The 21,793-nt window shown below is 39.9% G+C and overlaps 1 protein-coding gene across 2 annotated transcripts in view; it reads left to right on the top strand.

The window, feature by feature from the left end:
- Positions 1-21,793, top strand: part of grin3a (glutamate receptor, ionotropic, N-methyl-D-aspartate 3A) — a 187,586-nt gene that overhangs the window by 95,189 nt on the left and 70,604 nt on the right. For both annotated transcript variants that reach the window (XM_073048632.1, XM_073048633.1), the window contains exon 3: positions 5,825-6,869. In XM_073048632.1, coding sequence (XP_072904733.1) covers positions 5,825-6,869 — 1,045 coding nt within the window. The remainder of the gene's footprint in view (positions 1-5,824; positions 6,870-21,793) is intronic.

Genomic DNA, 21,793 nt, shown 5'->3' with positions numbered 1-21,793 from the left:
ACGTTGATGGGAGTTATATACAGGCCTCCCAACAGGGGCTGAGAGGTGGACCACAGATTACAACAGGAAATGGAAAAGGCGAGTCAAAAGGGCAATATTATGGTAGTCGTGGGAGATTTTAATATGGAGGTTGATTTGGAAAATCAGGTTGATAATGGATTTCAAGAGAGTGAGTTTGTTGAATGCCTAAGAGATGGCTTTTTAGCACAGTTTGTCATTGAGCCTATTAGGGTATTGTCATGACCTCAGCCCCCTCCTTTGTGAGAATCGCAAGAGAGAGAGAGAGAGAGAGCCTTACGGTTTGGAATGTGGGCTGGTCGCTCAGCAAGACAAAAGCCTTGGACATAGCCATTGTCTTGGGAGACACCTTTGTGGAATAAGGAACTGGCCTACGTGCAAACCCTCAGGGCAATGTGAGATGGGTGATGGGGGAAAGATTGCCTCGCCCCCACCCTGATTGACATCTACAACCCTGCCAGTCCAGATAAAGGGTGGGCTGCCGAGGCGGGGCCTCAGACGCACCAAGGAGACACACGAAGAAGACACGATAGTGCTTCCCGTCGGAGCAGGAAGCCATTCTGAAGGAAGCCACGTGCGTTAGATTCCGGATCGGGAGTCTGTGGCTGGACCCAAAAGGAAAAACCGCTTTAACTATCAGCAGGGATTTGCTTCGCAAGGACGACGGGCAAGTGTTCCTTTTCTCTCTCTCTAACATGTGAAATGCCAGCGGTTCCCGAAACGGGGAAGCCTGCAGACTTTGAGTGACTCTTATATCCAATTGGACTCAGTATCCTCTAGACAACGATAGAGCTCATTTTTGATTGATTATTACTACACCTGTGCTTTAGATTGAGTTTTGACGATGTATATGATCTGAATGTTTTGTATTAACCATATGTTTGTGCCCCTTTATAAATAAAACGTTTGAAAATAGTAGCACCAGGCTTCAGCGGACCTCTCTATCTTTGCTGGTAAGTCACCCGGTTACTGGGGAACGTAACAGTATTATGTAATGAACCACAGATGATTAGGGAGCTTAAGGTAATAGAACCCTTAAGAACCAGTGATCACAATATGATTGAGTTCAACTTGAAATTTGATAGAGAGAAAGAAAAGTCTGATGTAACCGTATTTCAGTGGAGTAAGGGAAATGACAGTGGTATGAGAGAGGAGATGGCCAAAGTAAATTGGAAGGAGCTGCTGGCAGGGATGTCAGCAGAGCAGCAATGGTGTGCGTTTCTGGGAAAAATGAGGAAGGTGAAGGACATGTGTATTCCAAAAATGAAGAAATACTCAAATGGTAAAGTAGTACACCATGGCTGACAAGGGAAGTCAAAGCCATTGAGAGCATTTTATAGGTAGTTTACCTCTTCCAACTATGACAACCTTAAGGAACCAATTAGAATTAAGTATAGAATTCAGGAAAATGCTTGCTGAGTTACCCTGGTACTTACTGAATTTCTGTGCACTGCTTTATCACCAGAATATTCAATATTACAAGATATTCTACTCAGCAGAATTGTAGTACATAGAGTGTGCATGTTCAGGAGAGGCATAGATTATGTAAACGCATACAATCTTTTTCCCAGTGCTGAGAAATCAAAAACTAGAGGGCATAGGTTGAAGGTGAGAGGGCTGCCTCTGGAATGAGCTACCAGAGGAAGTGGTCGAGGCAAATATATTAACAACATTTAAAAGTACATGGATAGGAAAACTTTAAATGGATATGGGCCCAACACAGGCAACTGGGGCAAGCTTAGATGGAATCATAGTCAGCACTGACCAATTGGGCAAAGGGCCCATTTCCATGCTGTTTGAATCTCTAACTTTACTTGTCCATTAAATACCTACAAAATGTGCTGCAAGAAATTTAGACCCAATGCATTCAGTTATAATAGTGTGATAAGGTTTACTGCCAAACAGCGTCTCTGGATTTAAAAACTTATGTTCATTGATATAAAACTTACTTTCAGCAGGTTTTTATTATTCTTGGAAATGCTAAGCCAATTCTTTTGGTTACTTCATACTTCTTATTTTCCATGCATTAAATATTCCAAGTTACATTTCCTAGTTTATGTCTGAAGAATTTTCCAATTTGATTGGTTGAGGAGCTCTGCTGCAGCTTGTCTTCTTCATATTCACATTCATGTTCCCCCGGTGATGGTAGCTCCCTCATTACCATGGGTTGTGCAAAAATCCTGCAAGTTGCAGGCAAGTGGATATGTAATCGAAGATAACCTCTGATCATTCATTGCTGACCCTAATTCTACGCTAGGTTACTTATATTAACTTGAAAAAAGTAATAGATACGGCCCAGTCCGTGAGGCATAGAGACCTTCCCATCATTGAGCCCATCTACACAGAGCACTGTCACAGGAAAGCAGCATCCATCATCAAGAACCACCACCCCCCCACCCCCCCCACCACTGTCCAGGCCATGCTCTCCTCTCGCTGCTGCCATCAGAAAGAAGGTACAGGATCTTCAGGACGCACACAGCCAGGTTCGGGAACAGTCAATACCGTTCAGCCACCAGAGTCTTGAACCATAGGGGATAACTTCACTCAACTTCATACACCCCATCATGAAACTGTTCCCACAATCTATGGACTCACTTTCAAAGGCTCTTCGTATCATGTTCTTGATATTTATTGCTTATTTATCATATTCATTTTTTTCCCCTATTTGCACAGCTTGTTGTCTTTTGCACATTGATTATTTGGCTGTCCTGTTGAATGTGGTCTTTCACTGATTCTATTGTGTTTCTTGTATTTACTGTGATTGAATCTCAGGTTTGTATAAGGTGACATATATGTATTTTGATAACAAATTTACGTTGAAGTTTTCAACTTTGGAATACTAAATCTACCTCTCCCACCCCCCTCCCCACCCCCACACAGCTTTTCCTTGTAATTTCTTCTTTTTTTTTTCTTTTTTCTTCAGTTTTCTCCAACTCAATTTTATATAATATGGAAGAGGAGCAAAATGTGCTGCGTAATGCAAGCACTAACGATTTTTGTCTTTCAATATACATTCAGGATCTCATTTTGTTGAAATGATGACATAACCCACGCCCTGGTGTTGCCTCTGAAATCTGTTAGCTTGCAGTTACTCAACAATGAAGTAAAATATCTCACCAGGACAGCTGACTGAGTGACAGTGATCCATCTAAAGATAAATGTCTACACATTTTGACCGTGCAATACAAATTAAGCTAAAAGTCTCTCAGAATACAACATGAACTGAGGAATTCATTGAGAGTTTAACCCTCAGAAATATCTTTAATAAGAGCATTAAGGGGACAGTTGATCAAAGTAAACATGTATTTCTACAATTTTATCATCTTTGAGTTTTGGACATTGATGTTTTGAGTTTCAGCACAGGAATAACAACATACTTCCAGTTTCTCAGCGATAACTTCCAACATTTAGAAATTAGTAGGCTTCTTTCTTTAAATTTAATATTTACATATAATTACTAGCATGTGGGATAATACATGTGGCATATTTCAGTTACTGTATTCCATTTTGCATAAGGCATAATACAATAAAAATCATGTTATATACTTTAAAGAAAAGGTCATTGTGAATTTCTGAGAGATAGATTAAATTAGCATAATCTATATTTCCTTAAGATTTCAAAAACGTCCATTTCTGTACGGGAGCAGATGAACTGTTTAACTTCCTTTGTGTGAACAGGTTATGATTTTGATTGAGCACAACTGAACAGAAGGAAATATGCTAGTTATCAGTTCAAAGATAATCTGAAAGGGAGTCAGTATCAGACGGTTTGCTATAAATTCCTCTGTATCTGTTTGTGCAGTTTTCAACAATCCCTGTAATATGTGAAAGCAGCGCAGACAGGGTGAATAGAATTATAGGAGATGTAAGGAGCAACTATCAATATTAGTCTTCTTCTGCCTAAGATAAATACTTCATTCAGCATGAAAACTTACTTGTACCAATGCAGGGTGCAGTAAATAGGAAATCCATAGGGAGAAAATATTACCTTGTGTCTCTCAAATGACTGTTTGATAAGTTGTAGTAATTTAAAACCTGAAATTGTTAAAAGATATGAAATGCACCTGAATTGTTGGAACAGTTCAAATGATGTGACAATCTAGTAATGATTTTCATTGTCATCTTACAAGTGAGCATTCATGAAGTTCTCTACCTCCAGGAGTAATTGTATCTGCATGTTTCAGGATTTATTCCATTATTCAAGACTTGCACTATCCCCTGTAGCTTCTGTTTGTCTGTTTGAAAGCTCCCTGTGTGTGGTCCATAGCAGAAGGAAGAAATGGGTGGTGTAAACAGCATCTAGACAATTAGACAATAACCTTGGAGAATATATTTAAAACAGTAACATGGCCAATAATTATCATTGGGCCATAAATAGAAAGTGCACTTTCATAGCATGGTGCACCACAGAAGGACCCAGTCATGCCTGTATATGTCTAAAGCATGCACTCTTCCATCAATACAACAGCTTTGTTCCTTCTTCAATCATTTTACAGGATATGAGAATTACCACAGGACCAGCATTTATTGCCCATCCCTAATTTCCCTTTAGAAGTTAGTAGTGAGTCACCTTCTAGAAATGCCACAGTCCATTTGCTAAAGAGCCTCCCTCAGTGCTGTTAAGTAGGGAATTCCAGGGGTTAGACCGAGTGACAGTGAAGGGCCAGTGATGTATTTTCACTTCCAGATAGTGCACAGTTTGAAGGGGAATCTTCAGGCGGTGGTGTTTCCATGTTGCCTGCAATGACCCAGCAGGTTTTCTCAGTTTAAAGCAATGTACCAGTTCCCCTTTGAAAGGTAGCATTGAATATGCTCCCCATCAAGCCTCCCACTATATCCAAACAATTCACAGCACGAAATAGTTTCTCCTTCTCTTCCCTGTGGTTCTATTGCTCGTTACCAGCTGTTCTGCAGCTGGAGACTATTTCTCCTTGCTTAGTCCCTTCAAAGCCTGAATGATTTTAAACAGCTCTATTATATCTGTAGTCTGTTTAAGTAGCTGAAGTCTTGACACTGTTCTAGTGGATCTGTTCCTGCCTTCCCCAAATCTGAGAGACTAACTTTTTATTGCTTTCTCATTTCCACTGCATGGCGGAATGCCATTCTTAGTTCACATTAAATGTGTTCTGATGTTTCTTATTGGATGTATGCGTTGAATCAATTAAGGAGCCAATTCCACTATGACCTTCAATAGTGTACTTAAAATATTGTCATTAGTTATAATCAGATGGCAATATTAATGGAGTGATTTCATTCATGCCATGGAGGGGCAGATAATCTTGCATTCTAATCGTGCTTTCTCTGAATGAAATCAATGCACAATATTGACACTGGAATTAAACACAGCACACAGCCCATTTTGAGAGAGAAGCAGAGACAAAGAGTGGGATATGGCAGGAAGTAGATTGATAGCTACACCTCCTAACTTCACAACCTCCCATCTTTCTTCTGCCAAACAATTACTGGGAGTAAATATTGTATTTCTTTTATTATCTAAGAAAATGTGTTGACCATGTACAAACGTTGTACTTCTATTTTGATGTTTCCATAGTTTACGGGCCTAAGTTTATAAATAAAACTTTAAAGAAGATTATTAACTAGTCACAGTGCATATCTCAATTTGCACCGCCCCCACCCCCCAAACATAGTCAGATGTACATGATTAAATAGCAACTGACATTACTTGTTCAGCAGTATTTATTACTGAGGTCTATTCAATTTATTTTGTGATTGGATTCAGAAGATTTTGAAGTCTTATTTTCAAAAAGTAGAAACTAAACCAAATGTTATTTCTTCCTGCCCTCAGATTTTTAGCAAACACAAGCTTCGATGGTGTAACAGGTTATATTAAAGTAACAGACCCATCTGTTATCACTTCAGACAGTCATTACTACATCTGGAACCTACAGCTTGATCCTATTGGCAAGCCCATGTGGACTCGCCTCGGGAGATGGCATGAGGGAAAAGTTGTCATGGACCATGGGATCTGGCCCAACAAGATGCAGAAGCAAAAGAACGGCAGTGGCACATCTCGGTTGCACTTGAGAGTGGTAACACTCATTGAACACCCTTTTGTATTCACTCGGAGTGTGGATGATGATGGCCATTGTCCTGCTGGTCAGCTCTGCCTGGACGCCCTCACAAACGACAGTGCTGTCATCGAGAGCCTCTTTGAGAACTTAAAGTCAGGGAATGATTCCGTGCCTATGGAGTACAAGAAGTGCTGCTATGGTTACTGCATCGACCTCCTGGAGAAACTGGCAGAGGATATGAACTTTGACTTTGATCTGTACATTGTCGGTGACGGGAAGTACGGTGGCTGGAAGAACGGCCGCTGGACAGGCTTGGTCGGTGATCTGCTCAGCAACGCCGCACACTTAGCTGTCACCTCCTTCAGCATCAACTCGGCCAGAAGCAAAGTGATTGACTTTACCAGCCCCTTCTTCTCCACCAGTCTGGGTATCTTGGTGCGATCAAGAGACACGGCCGCCCCCATCGGAGCTTTCATGTGGCCTCTGCACTGGTCCATGTGGGTGGGGATCTTCGTGGCTCTCCATGTCACCGCTTTATTCCTCACGCTCTACGAATGGAAGAGTCCTTTTGGAATGACTCCAAAAGGAAGAAATAGAAACAAGGTGTTCTCCTTCTCTTCAGCCCTCAATGTCTGCTATGCTATATTGTTTGGCAGGACAGCAGCCATCAAAACCCCCAAGTGTTGGACAGGAAGGTTTCTCATGAACCTGTGGGCTATATTCTGCCTGTTCTGTTTATCGACATATACAGCTAATCTTGCTGCTGTAATGGTAGGGGAGAAAACTTATGAAGAGCTTTCAGGAATTCACGACCCTAAGGTAAGAGAACTATCATTTTCCTGTCACTGGTTATGACTTAGTGGTTGTACTCTTGAGTCTGTGTTGAAAGGTTGTGGTGCAAGTGTCATTCTGGTGACTTGGAATGTTGGGTAGTGTTGTATTTTGGATACTACGTGAGACCAAACCCCCATCCACTCACTCAGATAGATATGGAAGATTCTGGAAGGCCATCTCAGAAGAGTTATCTCTGGTGTTCAGGCTAATGTTTAGCCATGCAGCCACAGATCATCTGATTATTATTGTACTGTGTTTTATGGGAGCTTGCACACATTACAAGTACCTACACTTTTTCAAAAATACTGCATAGGCTGAATGGAACAATGGATTTCATTATAAAAAATCAGAAATACAAATCAACCTTTTCTCCTCTGTTAAGTAGAATGCATAGCAAAGAAGGTCCTTTTGGATTTCCATTAGAAAGCCTTAATTTGAAAATCCCCCTCCAGTCTTTTCACACCCCTCCATCAACTTGTCTCTTTCTATTTCCTCCTGCCTCACAGATCTTTTGAGATTATCTGACCCTCCAGTTCTGATGCCTTTATCATCCCTGATAAATGCCTTTGGCAGCTGAGCATTTCCTTCCTCAATCTTTTTGTCTCCTCCTTTAAGCTGTTCCCCAGAAACTATCTGTTCGATGGGCTTTCGATCATCTATCCTAATGTGGTGTAGTTTAATTTCTGTTTAACAATGCACCTGTAAAATAATAACATTAAAATGCTTTGGTTTTGAATATAGGACATTGGCTGCATATACTGTATGAGATGCCTTGGATTACCATTTTACTGATTCTCATGTTACCGATACTCTGCATCATTTGAATGATAGAACCTTTATTAAAATGACAGTCAGACATTCATTCGTTTAGTTTCTGCATCACTACAGCTTCAGTATATTACAAATTGTGACGCTATAAGAAAGGTCACTAAAATGATCCATCATACAAATTAAATCAGACACTGCTGCTCAAATAACATAAATACCCTGTGCAGATCTCCCGCTTGAAAAGGCTCAATTCTTGGAAATGGATGTGTTACATTAAAAAGTGTTACAATGGTAAATACTTTACCATTGAATTTTCATCCATAATTAGTTAAGGTGGTTATAAGTTCAGTGCGTTCTGGAGATGTGATCCTTGCATGCAGTACCTGCAGTTAGAGCACATCCCTGTATTAAGTGGGCATTTCCACAAAGCAGTTAAGGGTCAAGCCCATTGCCGTCTCTTTGGAATTATTTAAAGCAGATCAAGTTCAAGTTTAATTAGCATTCAACCATAACACGACAACCCGTGAATAAAGCCAAATGAAACAGAATTACTCTGGAGCTGAGGTTCAAAATACAGTACAAACAGTCATACACAGCAGAAGGCACAGATAAAATAGCAAGTAAACATGCAGTCACACAAAAAAAACAATACATACATACGGTATAAGTTCTTGAGTGATATGTCCTATAAATTGATAGTGCAAGGGTGTTGTCTGCAAGACAAGCAATTCTCAGTTCCCCACAGATGAGCGCATGCACACACGCAATCCAGCTTGTCATTCCACTGATCGAACACTGAGGGGCAGCACTAACAGGAGGGGCCAGCTTCCAGCATGGACACCATGTTACAGCGCCTCCGGTGTCTCCACTCCTGAACTGCAGCAACAGGCAAGCCCTTGGCTTAAGGCCTAGTCCTCACTACAGCCAGAGCCACGCATGCCCCCCAACCATCTGTCTCACCAATAAACAAGGGAACTGTACTTGCAGCAATTTACATGATAAATGCCCAACAAGGTCTTGTGATTGCAAGAGAAACATCCAAGACAATTACTTGCTTTTAGACTGCATGCTAACTTTGCACATTGACTCCAATGCCTTTCTACAGCACACGGTAAAGTGATCTGCACCAAGTCCAGTTCCTCCACCAATGAGCAACTCACTGATGGGGTAGATCTGCAATACCTGAAGTTCTTAATGTCCAACATTGTCTGCAGTTACAAAAAAGATGTTCAAAAAAGACAAAACCACCTTTGCTTGGCCCCTGAGATGACACTGTGTCTGAGCATGCCACCATCTTACTGGATCAAATGTGCATCTCAAGAACATAAGTGAACCAGATGGGGCTTCTACAATATTCTCAGTTCCATGCTCAATGTTACTGACAGTGTCTGCTTGTAAAGGTTTTCAACCATTGATTCTGTGCTATTAATATAGTGATATAAACACCATGCAACCATGCAATTTACTTCCCTGACAGGAATTAATGAAAAAGATTATATTTATTATGAGAGAACAAAACAAAATGATATGCAAACATAAAACATAAAAGTATACTTGATGGAGATTGGGCCAGACACTTCAAAGCAAAGGCACACTGAGTCCTTTTGTCCTGTGCAAATTAGAGGACATCCTTTTTCAGCAATGCTATGCAGAAACTGTTAGACAGAGCTGTACCTTTGGGACAGGGAGCCAGAAACAGAGTGAGACAATTAGTAAGGACATTAGTTCATTAAAAACAGTTACCTTCTCATTGCAATTATGGGCCTTTTCAGACTGTCCCTTGAGCAATAAATTAGTGTGTGGACGAGTAGATGAACAAATTCAGTCAAAGCTGTTGAAAATACACTATCTGACATACAAAATTACCATATTGATAGAAGTGGCATTCAAGCAGGCAAGAACATTTTGTCCATTACAAAAAGTTAGTGTGTTAATAGTCCCTTGTGAGAGAGCATTGGCAAAGTCCACTTCATTGACTCTGAGTCCATACACTGAAAGGTGGATAGGATAAGCATAAAAAAGGATTAACATGAGGCTCTCTCTGTTGATTATAATGCTATGCACAATTTGTAATTGATATATGATGTATCAGTTTACAGTGTTGGTCCCATGCAAAGTCAGGTGATCAAATATTGGCACAAGACATCTGTTGCTTTAATTTCTAGCACTCTCAAGAAGCACTTAGAATAATGTTTGAAATCAACAAATTCCTTCTCATTTTAATGGACAGTTCCTTTGCATTAGTGACAAGCCATTCACCACCGCTTCAGCAATATTCCCTCAGATGCCTTTACGTGTAATAATGAGCAATCGTCCTGTTATCATATATTGTCACCATTAGGTGAAGAAATTTCAAACCAAACATCCTTGCAAATGCACTGTTGTAGTTACTGAAAAGGAATTCTGAGGTTGTAAGTGAAAGTAAAATTAACACATTAAGTCACACAATGAGAATTTAAAATGACTGCTTCTAAAATGCAGAAACACCTAATGTTGAAAGGACTCTGAATAGCTGATGAAAGGATGGACTAAATGTTACTGGTGTATTAATGAGGAATTGAAAACACTTCATTGCCATCATGGTAAGTGTTCTCATGAGGAAGTGAGACATTTTGGTTTGAGAGAAAGGAATTTGACCAAGCTTCACACCAAACTCACAGGAATAATTAGTATGCAATTGATAGCAAAATGATTTGTTTATTGACACTACTTGGGCAGTGATCTGGAATTACTAGAAAGCAGATGCAATATTTACCAAAGCTGTTCAGTACAATCCATCAAAAATCTATTTTGCAGTCATTTTCATGACCTATTAGTCCTTCTCGGTGAATAGGATACTTTTCCCTTTCTGCTTAATATTCATTCAACATGGATTGAAGCAAACACCTACTGTTATGGATCATTTTATAGAGCAGTTGTGATTTGTATGTGGTTGGTTCCAAAATTTTATGAAACAGTATGACGCAACACATGTCCACACACCTTCATATCATGCAGCTTCAAACGGAGCATTTGGACAATCGGTCAAGGTAGTTAAAGGAGCTGTAAGGAAACAAGAGTTGCAGCATAAAAGCCAGAATGAACTATTCCTTGAGTGTTCTCCTGCTGCAGTATAGAGGCAGTCCTTGCCCAGCCTTAGAGTGTTTAACTGTAGAGTTGATAAAGAGAAATCGAGATCACACCTGATTCCAGTTCAAAGTTGGTGTCTCGGTTTGTATAAGTGCAATTGAGCAAATATCATTTAAAGACATTTATTAAACATGATGTATTTGCAAACAAAATGAACTCATTCATGTTCTTAGCTCACCCAATGAGTAGAATTGATGCAAATAGAAGGCAGACACAATTGAAAATTACTCAACCAAGAGATTGAAATCAGTGACAAAATATGTGTTCATGTTGGTTAAATGATGTCTGTGAGAGATAAATCAAATGTAAATGTTCACTTCATACATCTCTCACTGAAGTCTGAAGGTATGTTTGATTCGGTCCAAATGCTGACTTGAGAAAGTGAAGGAACAAATTCATACAAGTCTGCCAAAAAGAAACAAACCTAATTTGATTTTAAATCCAAAACAAACAGTCCAAATATTGAGTCAACATTGAAGCCTGCCAGGACATTAGCAGGATTGCAAAAGCCTATTACTATACTAGGTTCAGTTAATCAAATGGGACCATTCCCTTCATCATATTTCTATTTCCATCAACACCCAGTCAACTTATTATGGCAACTTCCCCTGCAACCATAGGAGTTACAATACCTGCTCTTTTACTTCTTCCCTTCTTACTTTCTAGGGACCTAACACCCTTTCCAGGTGAAGCAGAAATTCCCCTATACTTTTTTCCAATCTATGTAATATTTTGGGTGTTCACTATATGGACACATTGGAGAAACCTTTGAAGATGGGGTGCATGCTTTGAAGAACATCTCTGCCAACTCTGCAAGGGTGTTCTTTAGTATCCAATTGTCTGTTGTGTTAATTTTCCATCCTGCTCCCACTGTTTGGTTGGTCTCACCCACTGTTTCAGTGAATGCTCAGGGAATAATTTTCACTGTTTTGCACATTGAGGCCCTCAGAATTATTGAAACTCTTACCTCCAATAGCTGGCAATTGAAGTTTTAGACAAAAGGTACTTCAACTAAAGTCTAGTTGAGCTGAATCTGTATTAGTGCTTAGATATTTATTTCACTCAATCATAAGACTCACAGTTTGGACTTACAGGCTACCTATGTGAAATGACCTGACAGGCTCACTTCAATGGGTCAAAGTCTGAGTTTCTGTGATGACTGCTTATGGGATTTCACTTTTGATACCTTTAAGAGTCCTTTTATATGCTCTCTTCTAGCCTTCAAGTAACCCTGTCTCATGATTCTGAAATCATCCATTCAAAGGGCTGGTAAAGAGCATCCATCTATTCCATTGTACCGTATCTATCATTAGTTTAATAACCTTTCCTTTCATGAATGCCAATTAACTCAACACTGGGTGTTTGTTGATTCAACCATCTGCTTCCATTTCCTTCATTCAAAATAAATCCCTGAGATGTAAGATGGACTTTTATTTCCCTATCATGCTACTGGAGAACCTGCCTTTAAAGTTTAGCCCTTTGGTTACAGAGTATAAGTCACACTGAATTCAATCACTTCAGATAACCAGTCATTCCAGTGTGTATGAGTTTGAATGAAAGGTAATTGACGTAAAACATGCTCTGATTCTCTCTCCAGAGGCTGACTGAGTTGTTGAGTATTTCCAGCATTTTCTATTTTTATTTCAAATTTAGAAATAAATCCAATTATAACCATATAAAATAGCTATTTGAAAAAAGTTACTACTACCTCACTGTTAAAAATACAGAAGCGATATATACAAGAATACTTTTTAAAGTAGAGAGCATTCATGTGTATCTATATACTTGGACATAACATACTCCATGCATACTGGCGATATTGTAATCATGTAGAATAAGAGAATCAAGTGGTATGCCTGTTTTGTAACAATGTAATACTGAGTGGGAGACTCAGGCTGTCACAGAAACTAAGACTTAATACACAAATAGACTTACTGTTCTTTTGATGTGTGCATGATATATCATTGGGTTTCAAGAGGTGCAAGTTTGCTTGGTTATATTCAGGAGATGCCTTCTTTCATTAACTCACAGTAATATCTGTTGTGTATTTGAGCTGTGTCAGATATGAAACATCCCAAGTTCTGTTGTCAAATTATTCCCATAATAGAAGTATCTTGGCCAAGGGGCTACAATTGAGGCAAATAGATCAGAGGGGATTTGTGCTCCTCATCAGCGGTAATGGGATTGTGAAGGTGGATTGAGGTCAGCTTTCCAGTTTTTTTTACACACTGATCAGACAGCTATTACTTCTTCAAAATAGCATCCGGTGAACTTTTGCATTCACTTGGGGTGTTAATTTAATATCTCATCTGAAAGTCAACTTCGTTAACAATGCAGCACTCCCTTTATACTGGAATAACAACTGAACATTTAGTTTCATGTTTCTGTACTGATACTTGAAAACATGACATTTTTACTCAGAGGAAAAAGCTGTTATGCATTTAGCCACCTTTTTAATTCCATCCTGTAAACACCAGAAAACAACTGGGAGTTTGAACCTTTAGCTTTTAGTTGATTTACTTAATGGTAAACATGAAGGTTTTGCAAGGATTGGAATGAATAAAGTGATGGTATTGCATTAATTATTATGCTAATGTTTCCTGCTCTCTACACAAATTAGCTGAAGGTGTCATGTCTGCAATCAAATGCTCCAGAAAATACACACTTTCACACATTTGCTTAATGGCTTTCAACATTTCTGTGCCCAGTATTATTATTTTATAATATGCAAGATTTATTTTCAATTTCATCAATGAGAGCAGATTGCAGAAGACGTGGAGAATGTCAGGCATTTATCACTGTTGCATATTTAGAGCAAGTGATTCAGGACAAATTTCTATTCCTCTGACTATGGATGCAAAGATTTTTAATAACTTACAGCTTATTTCAAATGTATAGCTGAGGAAAAAAATTATTGAAAGATGCATCAAAAATTCTGAAGGACAACTTGTAGTATTTATTTTATTCAGGACATTCTTTAACAACACAAACAGTGATGAGGTTACACGGGACGTACTTGTCCTTATAGTAAATAGTCAATTTTACAGTATTAGTTATTTTATTCATGAAGTGAATTCTATCTAAATTACTGAAGGAACAGAATTTGTGACAATAATTCCCCAATAAAACTAGGGTAACATCTGCAAAATAAAAGCAGTTACTGAAGGATGGGTACTTACGAATGATGTACTTACAGTAGTATGGTCAGAAAGGTTAATCGATTAACATGGAAATGATGCAATCATCTGCACTGTGGCTTGGGATAGTGGTGAAACATAATGTCACTTTTCTTTATTCACTTATGGGATGCAGATGCCACTTATTACTCATCCTAGTTTCCCTTAAGAAGATGGTAGTATGCCTCCATCTTGAACCACTATTGTGAAGATGTTGTAGGGCGTTTTCTCCATCAATGAAAAATCAGTGATATAATTCCAAATCAGGTGGCATTTCATTAAGGGGAAATGGCTGGTTGTGGTGTTCCACTAAGCCCGGCTTTTTTTCATTTTGCTAGAATACAAAGAGGGGGATTTTGCAGAAGAAACATTTGGCAGTCTAGTTGACAACATAGACAATTGTCCAGTGTGCCCATCTACACCAAACAGGACCAATCCCATGAGGCTGATTACTGCATTGTCTGTCTACCCTCAGAAGGGTGTTGGTGACAGTACTGCCAGGCAACATTTATTCCCCAATGAATGTTTGAATGCTGCCAGCAACAGACCTCATCACAGCTCAACATGGTTCAAAGAACTAAATTCTGGTGATTAGCTATGAGTGACAGCACAATCAGTAAGGCAGCTTTTGACAAAGCATAGCACTGAGGAGCCTGTTTAAAATCAAGCCAATGGGCATCAAGGGGATAAAATTCCTATGGTTGGTCTTGTACCTTGCACAACAAGGTTATATTTGGTAAAGGTCAATCATCCTACCCCAGAATATCACTGCATGGAGCTCCTTAGGGAAGAAGGCTACACCAGTTCACTGTGCTGTGCCTGCTACATTAAGGCTGATGAAGTTATTCCTTTACAGTCAAGCATATTTTCAGTGATTGAACTTGATATCTCTTGATAATTTGTAGGCTATTAACCTGAACATGCTGCATTTCAATGGAGAAATTACCTTGATCTTACTGGGTGAAGTTGCCACATTTCTGGTCATACAGTCTGTTTCACTGTTTGATTTCTGACTAACTCATTCACATTTGCTGGATAAGTGACAGCTGTGAGCCCAGAGAAACACCGTCATTCCCAACAATTCACTGAGTGGCACAATGAGTCTATGGCATTCTGGAAAAAAAAACGCATAGCGCAGAAAACCATTATCATGAGATTAAACTCTTTGGGAAGGTCTAAAGCTAAATACCACACATATTGGCATGATCTGTCCCAACCACTCTTGAATTTTAGAGCTGAGTACCAGCAGTATTTTTTTTCTCTCTCTGAGGTACTAATTGTAATAACAATTATTTCTCCTTTTAAAAAGATAATTACACTCTTACTATTGAAGAGAGAGCTTTAAAAATAAGCACTTTGTAGCCGATTTTTTTTTTGAGTATGAATAACAGCCAATCGGAGTTTAGAAGCAAAAAGTAATGTTGTCTTCACCCATATCTAGGAGAGAGCTTTAAAAATCAGCGCTTTGTAGCTGTTATTTCAGAATTTGAACAATGGCCAGTCAGACGTTAGGTTTCATTAGCGTGGTCAAATTAAAAATAAGGCAGGGGCAAAGAGAGTTAGCCATTGTTGGATAGAGTGGGATGACTTTTGGTTTCGGCTAAGGAAATAACAGGCGTGGATGACATTAAGTATCTAGTAAGCATTTTCTTGCTCGTTCTTCATCTGTAGATGTACAGTTTGTATCATTATGGCAGTTAAAATGGCTCCGGGGCTGAGTTTTGATTTTTGTGTAAGATGTGGAAATTCTGGAAGACCTCCAGCCTCCGCACCAGGTTTACCAAACTGCAGCTCCTCAAAGAATGTGCTGAAGAACTGGAGCTGCAACTCAATAACCTTGGCTCATAAGGGAAACTAATGAGTTGGTAGCTAGGAATTAGACCATAAATCCATAGGACACAGAAGCAGAATTAGGTCATTCAGCCCTTTGAGTTGGCTCCACCATTCCATCATGGCTGACCCTGGATCCCACTCAACCCCATATACCTGCCTTTTCACCAGATCCTTTGATGCCCTGACCAATCAGGAAATAATCAATTTCCACTTTAAATATACACATGGATTTGACGCCAATGAAAGCTGTGGCAGAGCATTCCACAGATTGACTACTCTCTGTCTAAAAGAATTCCTCCTTACCTCTGTTCTAAAAGGTCATCCCTCAATTTCGAGGCTGTGCCCTCTAGTTCTGGATACCCCCGCCATAGGAAACATCCTCTCCACATCCACCCTATCAAGTCCTTTCAACATTCAGTAGGTTTCAATGAGACCCCCATGCATTCTTCCAAATTCCCATGTGTACAGGCCCAAAGCTGCCAAGCACTCCTCATAACCCTTAACTCCCAGAACCATCCTCGTGAATCTCCTTTGGATTCTCTCCAATGACAACACATCGTTTCTGAGATATGGGGCCCAAAAGTTCAGCCTGACTGCTGTCTTATAAAGGGTCAGCATTATCTCCTTGCTTTTATATTCTATTCCCCTTTAAATAAATGGCAACATTACATTTGCCTTCTTTACCGCAGCCTCAACCTGTAAATTAACCTTCTGGGAGACTTGCACCAGGACTCCTAAGTCCCTCTGCACCTCTGATGTTTGAATCTTCTCTCCATTTAGATATGACACCAAAGGTTTTTTTTTACAGATATTTAAAGAATCAGTACACTTTGGCATGGTTCTGAAGGACAGGAAAATTGCAAATGTCACTCCACTCTTCAAGAAGAAGGGAGGCAGAAAAAAGGAAATTATAGGCCAATTTGTCTGACCTCAGTGGTTGGGAAGATGTTGGAATCGATTGTTAAAGATGTGAATTTGCGGTGCTTGTAGGCACATGACAAAATAAGCCAAAGTCAGCATGATTTCCTTAAAGGCAAATAAAACTTGACAAGTCTGTTGGAATTCTTTGAAGAAATCACAAGCAGGATAGAAAAAGGAGAATTGTTGGATGTTGCATTCTTGGATTTTCTGAAGGCCTTTGACACTTGAGGCTGCTAAGTATAAGAGCACAAAGTATTATAGAAAGGATACTGGCATGGAAGAGGATCGAATAATTGGCAGGAGGCAAAGTGTAGGAATAAAGGATCCTTTTCAGGTTTGCTGCCAGTGACTAGTTGTGTTCCAAAGAGGTTTGTGTTGGGACCGCTTTTTAGGTTGTACCTCATTGATTTGAATGGTGAAATTGATGGCTTTGTGGCCAAGTTTTAGGAAAGTACGAAGACAGGTAGAAGGGCAGGTAGTGCTGAGGGAGCAGAGAGGCTGCAGAAGAATTTAGACAGATTAGGCGAATCTGCAAAGAGGCGGGCAATGCAATACAGTGTATGATCATGCACTTTGGTAGAAGGAATAAAAGCATAGACTATTTTTGAAAAGGGGAGAAAATTCAAAAATCTGAGCTGCTAAGGGATCTGGGAGTCCTTGTGCAGGATTCCCTAAAGGTTAACTTGCAGGTGGAATCAGTGGTGATGAAGTCGAATGCAATAGAACATTACAGCACAGAAACAGGCCTTTTGGCCCTTCTTGGCTGTGCCGAACCATTCTTCTGCCTAGTCCCACTGACCTGCACCTGGGCCATATCCCTCCATACACCTCTCATCCATGTACCTGTCCAAGTTTTTCTTAAATGTTAAAAGCGAGCCCACATTTACCACTTCATCTAGCAGCTCATTCCACACTCCCACCACTCTCTGCATGAAGAGGCCCCCCCCCCATGTTCCCTTTAATCTTTTCCCCCTTCACCCTTAACCCATGTCCCCTGGTTTTTTTCTCCCCTAGCATCAGTGGAAAAAGCCTGCTTGCATTCACTGTATCTATACCCATCATAATTTTATATACCTCTATTAAATCTCCCCTCATTCTTCTACGCTCCAGGGAATAAAGTCCTACCTATTCAACCTTTCTCTGTAACTCAGTTTCTCAAGTCCCGGCAACATCCTTGTAAACCTTCTCTGCACTCTTTCAACTTTATTAATATCCTTCCAGTAATTCAGTGACCAAAACTGCACACAATACTCCAAATTCGGCCTCACGAATGCCTTATACAACCTCACCATTACATTCCAACTCTTATACTCCATACTTCGATTTATAAAGGCCAATGTACCAAAAGCTCTCTTTACTACCCTATCTACCTGTGACCAATGTCAGCAATTATTTCAGGAGGACTAAAATATAAAAGCAAGATTTATTGTGAGGCTGTATAAAGCACTAGTGAGGTTCATAGAGTATTACGAGCAGTTTTGGGCCCTTATTTAAGGAAGGATTTGCTGACATCGGAGTGTATTCAGAAGAGGTTCACAAAAATGATTCCACAAATGGAAGTGTTATTGTATGAGCTGTGATTGAAGGCGGTGGGCCTGTACTCACTATAATTTAGAAAAATAAGGGGTATCTCACTGAAATCCATCGAATATAGAAAGGCCCAGGTAGAATGTATGTGAAGAAGATGTTTCCTTTGGTGGGGGAGTCATGGACTAGAAGGCATAGCCTCAGAATGCAGGGACATGCATTTAGAACAGAGATGAAGAGAAATTTCTTTAGCCAGAGGGTTGTGAAATTGTGGAGTTCATTGCCACAGAAAGTGGTGGAAGTCAAGTCGTGAGTATATTCAAAGCATAGGTGATAGTTTCATTATTAGTGAAGGGGCCAAAGGCTAAAGGGAGAATGGGGTTGAGATGAAATGACAGAGCAGACTCGATGGGCTGAATGGTGTAATCCTGCTCCTATCTCTTATGGTCTTATGGTCTAAATTTAATGGGCTTTAAAAGCACAAAATCCAGTGACTTCTTAAAAACCTTGGAGTTTAAGGCAAGATGCTGTTTATGCAAAACATACAGTGGGGTGGGGCAGCATATATTGGTCAGGCGGTTTGGAAGATCAGCAAACAACATTGCTTGCCTAACCCTCAATATTCCACTGAAATCTCCCAAGCACAGGAACGAGACGTCATCTTTCCACCAGGAATGTTACAGTCTTCCAGGAACAACTGAGAACAACAAAGACCGACTTTGCTTTATGCATTCTCACCTCTTCTGGACTAATTTTACAATTTGAACCTGCAAAACAATGGCCATGCTTGCCTTACTTCTGCCCTTTATTACCATTGTCTTCTGTACTTGCCCCATTATGACTTACTTTCTGGCTGTGTACCATCAACCCTTTTCCAATTCATCTTTCCTGCTTAACACACTTTCTTAGACAGTGCTTCTGCATTCCGTCTTTCTCATTTCTTCCTGCATCTGAAAACAGCCAGTTCCGATGACTGACCATCAACCTAAAGTATTAACTGTTTCTCTGCCCACAGATACTGCCTAAAATTCTGAGTTTTACCAGCATTCCTTTTTGTAAACTCATTTCCAACACCTGCTGCATTTTGCTTTTATCTCTTTCCTGAATTTGCTTGCTAATTTATTTATTAACACTTGCACTAATTTTCCAGCAAAATTCAGTCCACGATGTTCTGAAATTTTACAATTTTGTCCTGCAAAACACTGCCCGTGCCTGCCTGACTACCTTCACTGTCATTATCCAAATTTAGTGATCATCAATAATATGAGTTGCCTTATTTATTGCTGAAAAAAATCAATCAGTTTGAAAGGTTATATTTAACGGTCCGTCGATGATCTAATTTACTACCAGCATTAATCAAGACAGGAACAAGCATTCCATAAAAAGAAAGCACCTTGTGGCATAATTAGGTGTAACTATTTCACATTTATTGCTCTTAAATACCTTTGAATGGACATGCTTAGAATAATGCCGCAAATAATTTTCATTCTAACAATACTTTTCACAGAATTTCACCGAGAAACAGAAGCTAACATAAGTCAATATATTGACTTATATAGGTAGCTGAATGTGAATGTTCCATGTGCCCAGTCATTTAAGTGATTGTTACAAATGATCTTTTTTGTTTTAGATCTGTAAGTTAGAAACTGAGCATTTCTTTTCTATGCTGTTGCAGGAATCCGGTTGATTAGATAGAATTATAGAATACAGTACAGCAGGAGGCCATTCAGCCTGCCATGGGTCTATGAGGGAGCACTATGGGAGTCTCACTCCCCTGTTTCTCCCCAGAACCCAGCAATTTCTTTCTTTTCAGATCTGTATCCTTTGAATTCTAGAACTGACTTCACCGTTATCCCCGACATTGCATTCCAGAACTGAACCACATGCTGTGTAAGTTTTATCTGTACTTTATTTCGGGTCCTTTTGCCAGTCTCCTTCATCCTACGTTCTTCAGATCTTCAAAGGATTCAAAGTACATCTATTACCAAAGTATGTTATGCAGCACACAACCCTGAGACTCGCCTTCCCCACAGACAGCCATAAAACAAAAAAATCCGTTCAAAGAGAAAAAAGCATCAAGCCAACAACATCCCCCCCCACTCGAGTAAAAAACAAATCCGCAATCAGCAATTAAAAAACACAAGCAAAAACAGAATATAAAACACAAAATCAAAAGGCATGTTTCAGTTCAGCTAAGTGTTCCTTATCTGAAGGCCACCCCAATTCAAAATCACTCGAACGAGCAACCAGAAAACTAGAAACACATAATACTGAGTCCAATCCACAAAACGCATTGATTAAACCTTGCTCCAGCACCATCCTCCAGCATCACTGAGGGGGGAGAGAGAGAGAGAGAGGTCATTTGAATAGGAGACCTTCCCTTGGGAGCAGCGAGTGAGATGGTGAGAGGAACCATTACACGTAGACACCCTCCTCCAGCAGCAGCACGTGAGAGGCAGTTAGGCAGCACTGAACACTCGCTCATCCTCTGTACCTGACTCAATGATTTCAGTCTTCCTCGGCACTTCATTTGGTGAGGAATACGGCCGATCATGAGCCTGTGCCTGGCCTCCTGGCCTCCATTTCACTTGCAACCTCATTGATCCCACTCTGAGACCACGACGTGCCAGATCACGTGATTGGCCTGAAAACACATCGCCAGAATGTAGGTCACGGGTTACAACAGTAGCAGAACCACATTTGAAATAAAAGGAAGACAGTAAACTAGTGAAAGGAGTGGTTTCATAAACCGTCCTGAGAATTCACTGACGCCATCTTCTTCTATCAGTAGGAATAATTTCTCTCTACCTACTCTGCCTACACACTCCCAGAATTTAGCAAAAAGGCTAGTTACAGCAAGAACCTGCCTTGTCCATGCAGACAATAACAGAGGTCCTAAATGAACCTGGATCGCTGTCACTGTTCTTCCAGCTGTGCCACTGCATATTGGTCTGTCTTCAACATACTCAGTAATAGATTCTCCACAGAGCACTTCGGTGCAAATTTCCAAAAGAATTTCTCTCAACAAAAGCTCTTGGTGAAGAGATTGCTTTTTGTCTCTGTCCTGAGTGACCAGGTTCTTATTTTAAACAGCACCCCATGGTTTGAGGTGCCGCAGCCATTAGAAACATCCCTGCATTTACCCTGCACAGCCCATAAAAACATTACATGTTTCAAGCAGATTACATCCCATTCTTCTAAGCTCTGCTATTTTGTCCTAATCTGCTAACATACACACAGAGAAAGAACTACAATGGAATAGTATGATTAAACATTTTTACTGAGTCATGTTGGTAATGGTACAAGCTTAGCAACTACCAGTATAACTATTGAAAATGACTGCTAGCCAGCAATTTTTAAAAAAATCCATTTATTTTGAACTTGCACACTCAAACCCAGGGCTTTCAAGCCAAAGATTCTAACTGCTATCTGCTCAGCCAGTGTTGGGAGAGAGAGGGTAGAGGTATATATATATATACATCAATGAGATCCTGAGGCTGAAAGTATCAGAGCTGGCCCCTGGACAAACTCCTATATAAGAAAAATGAAAAATTG

This window comes from Hemitrygon akajei, chromosome 6 (assembly GCF_048418815.1).
Source record: "Hemitrygon akajei chromosome 6, sHemAka1.3, whole genome shotgun sequence".
In the NCBI taxonomy this organism is placed as follows: Eukaryota; Metazoa; Chordata; class Chondrichthyes; order Myliobatiformes; family Dasyatidae; genus Hemitrygon; species Hemitrygon akajei.
Note: the sequence above shows the minus strand (reverse complement) of the source record. Positions and strands in the feature narration are given on the sequence as shown.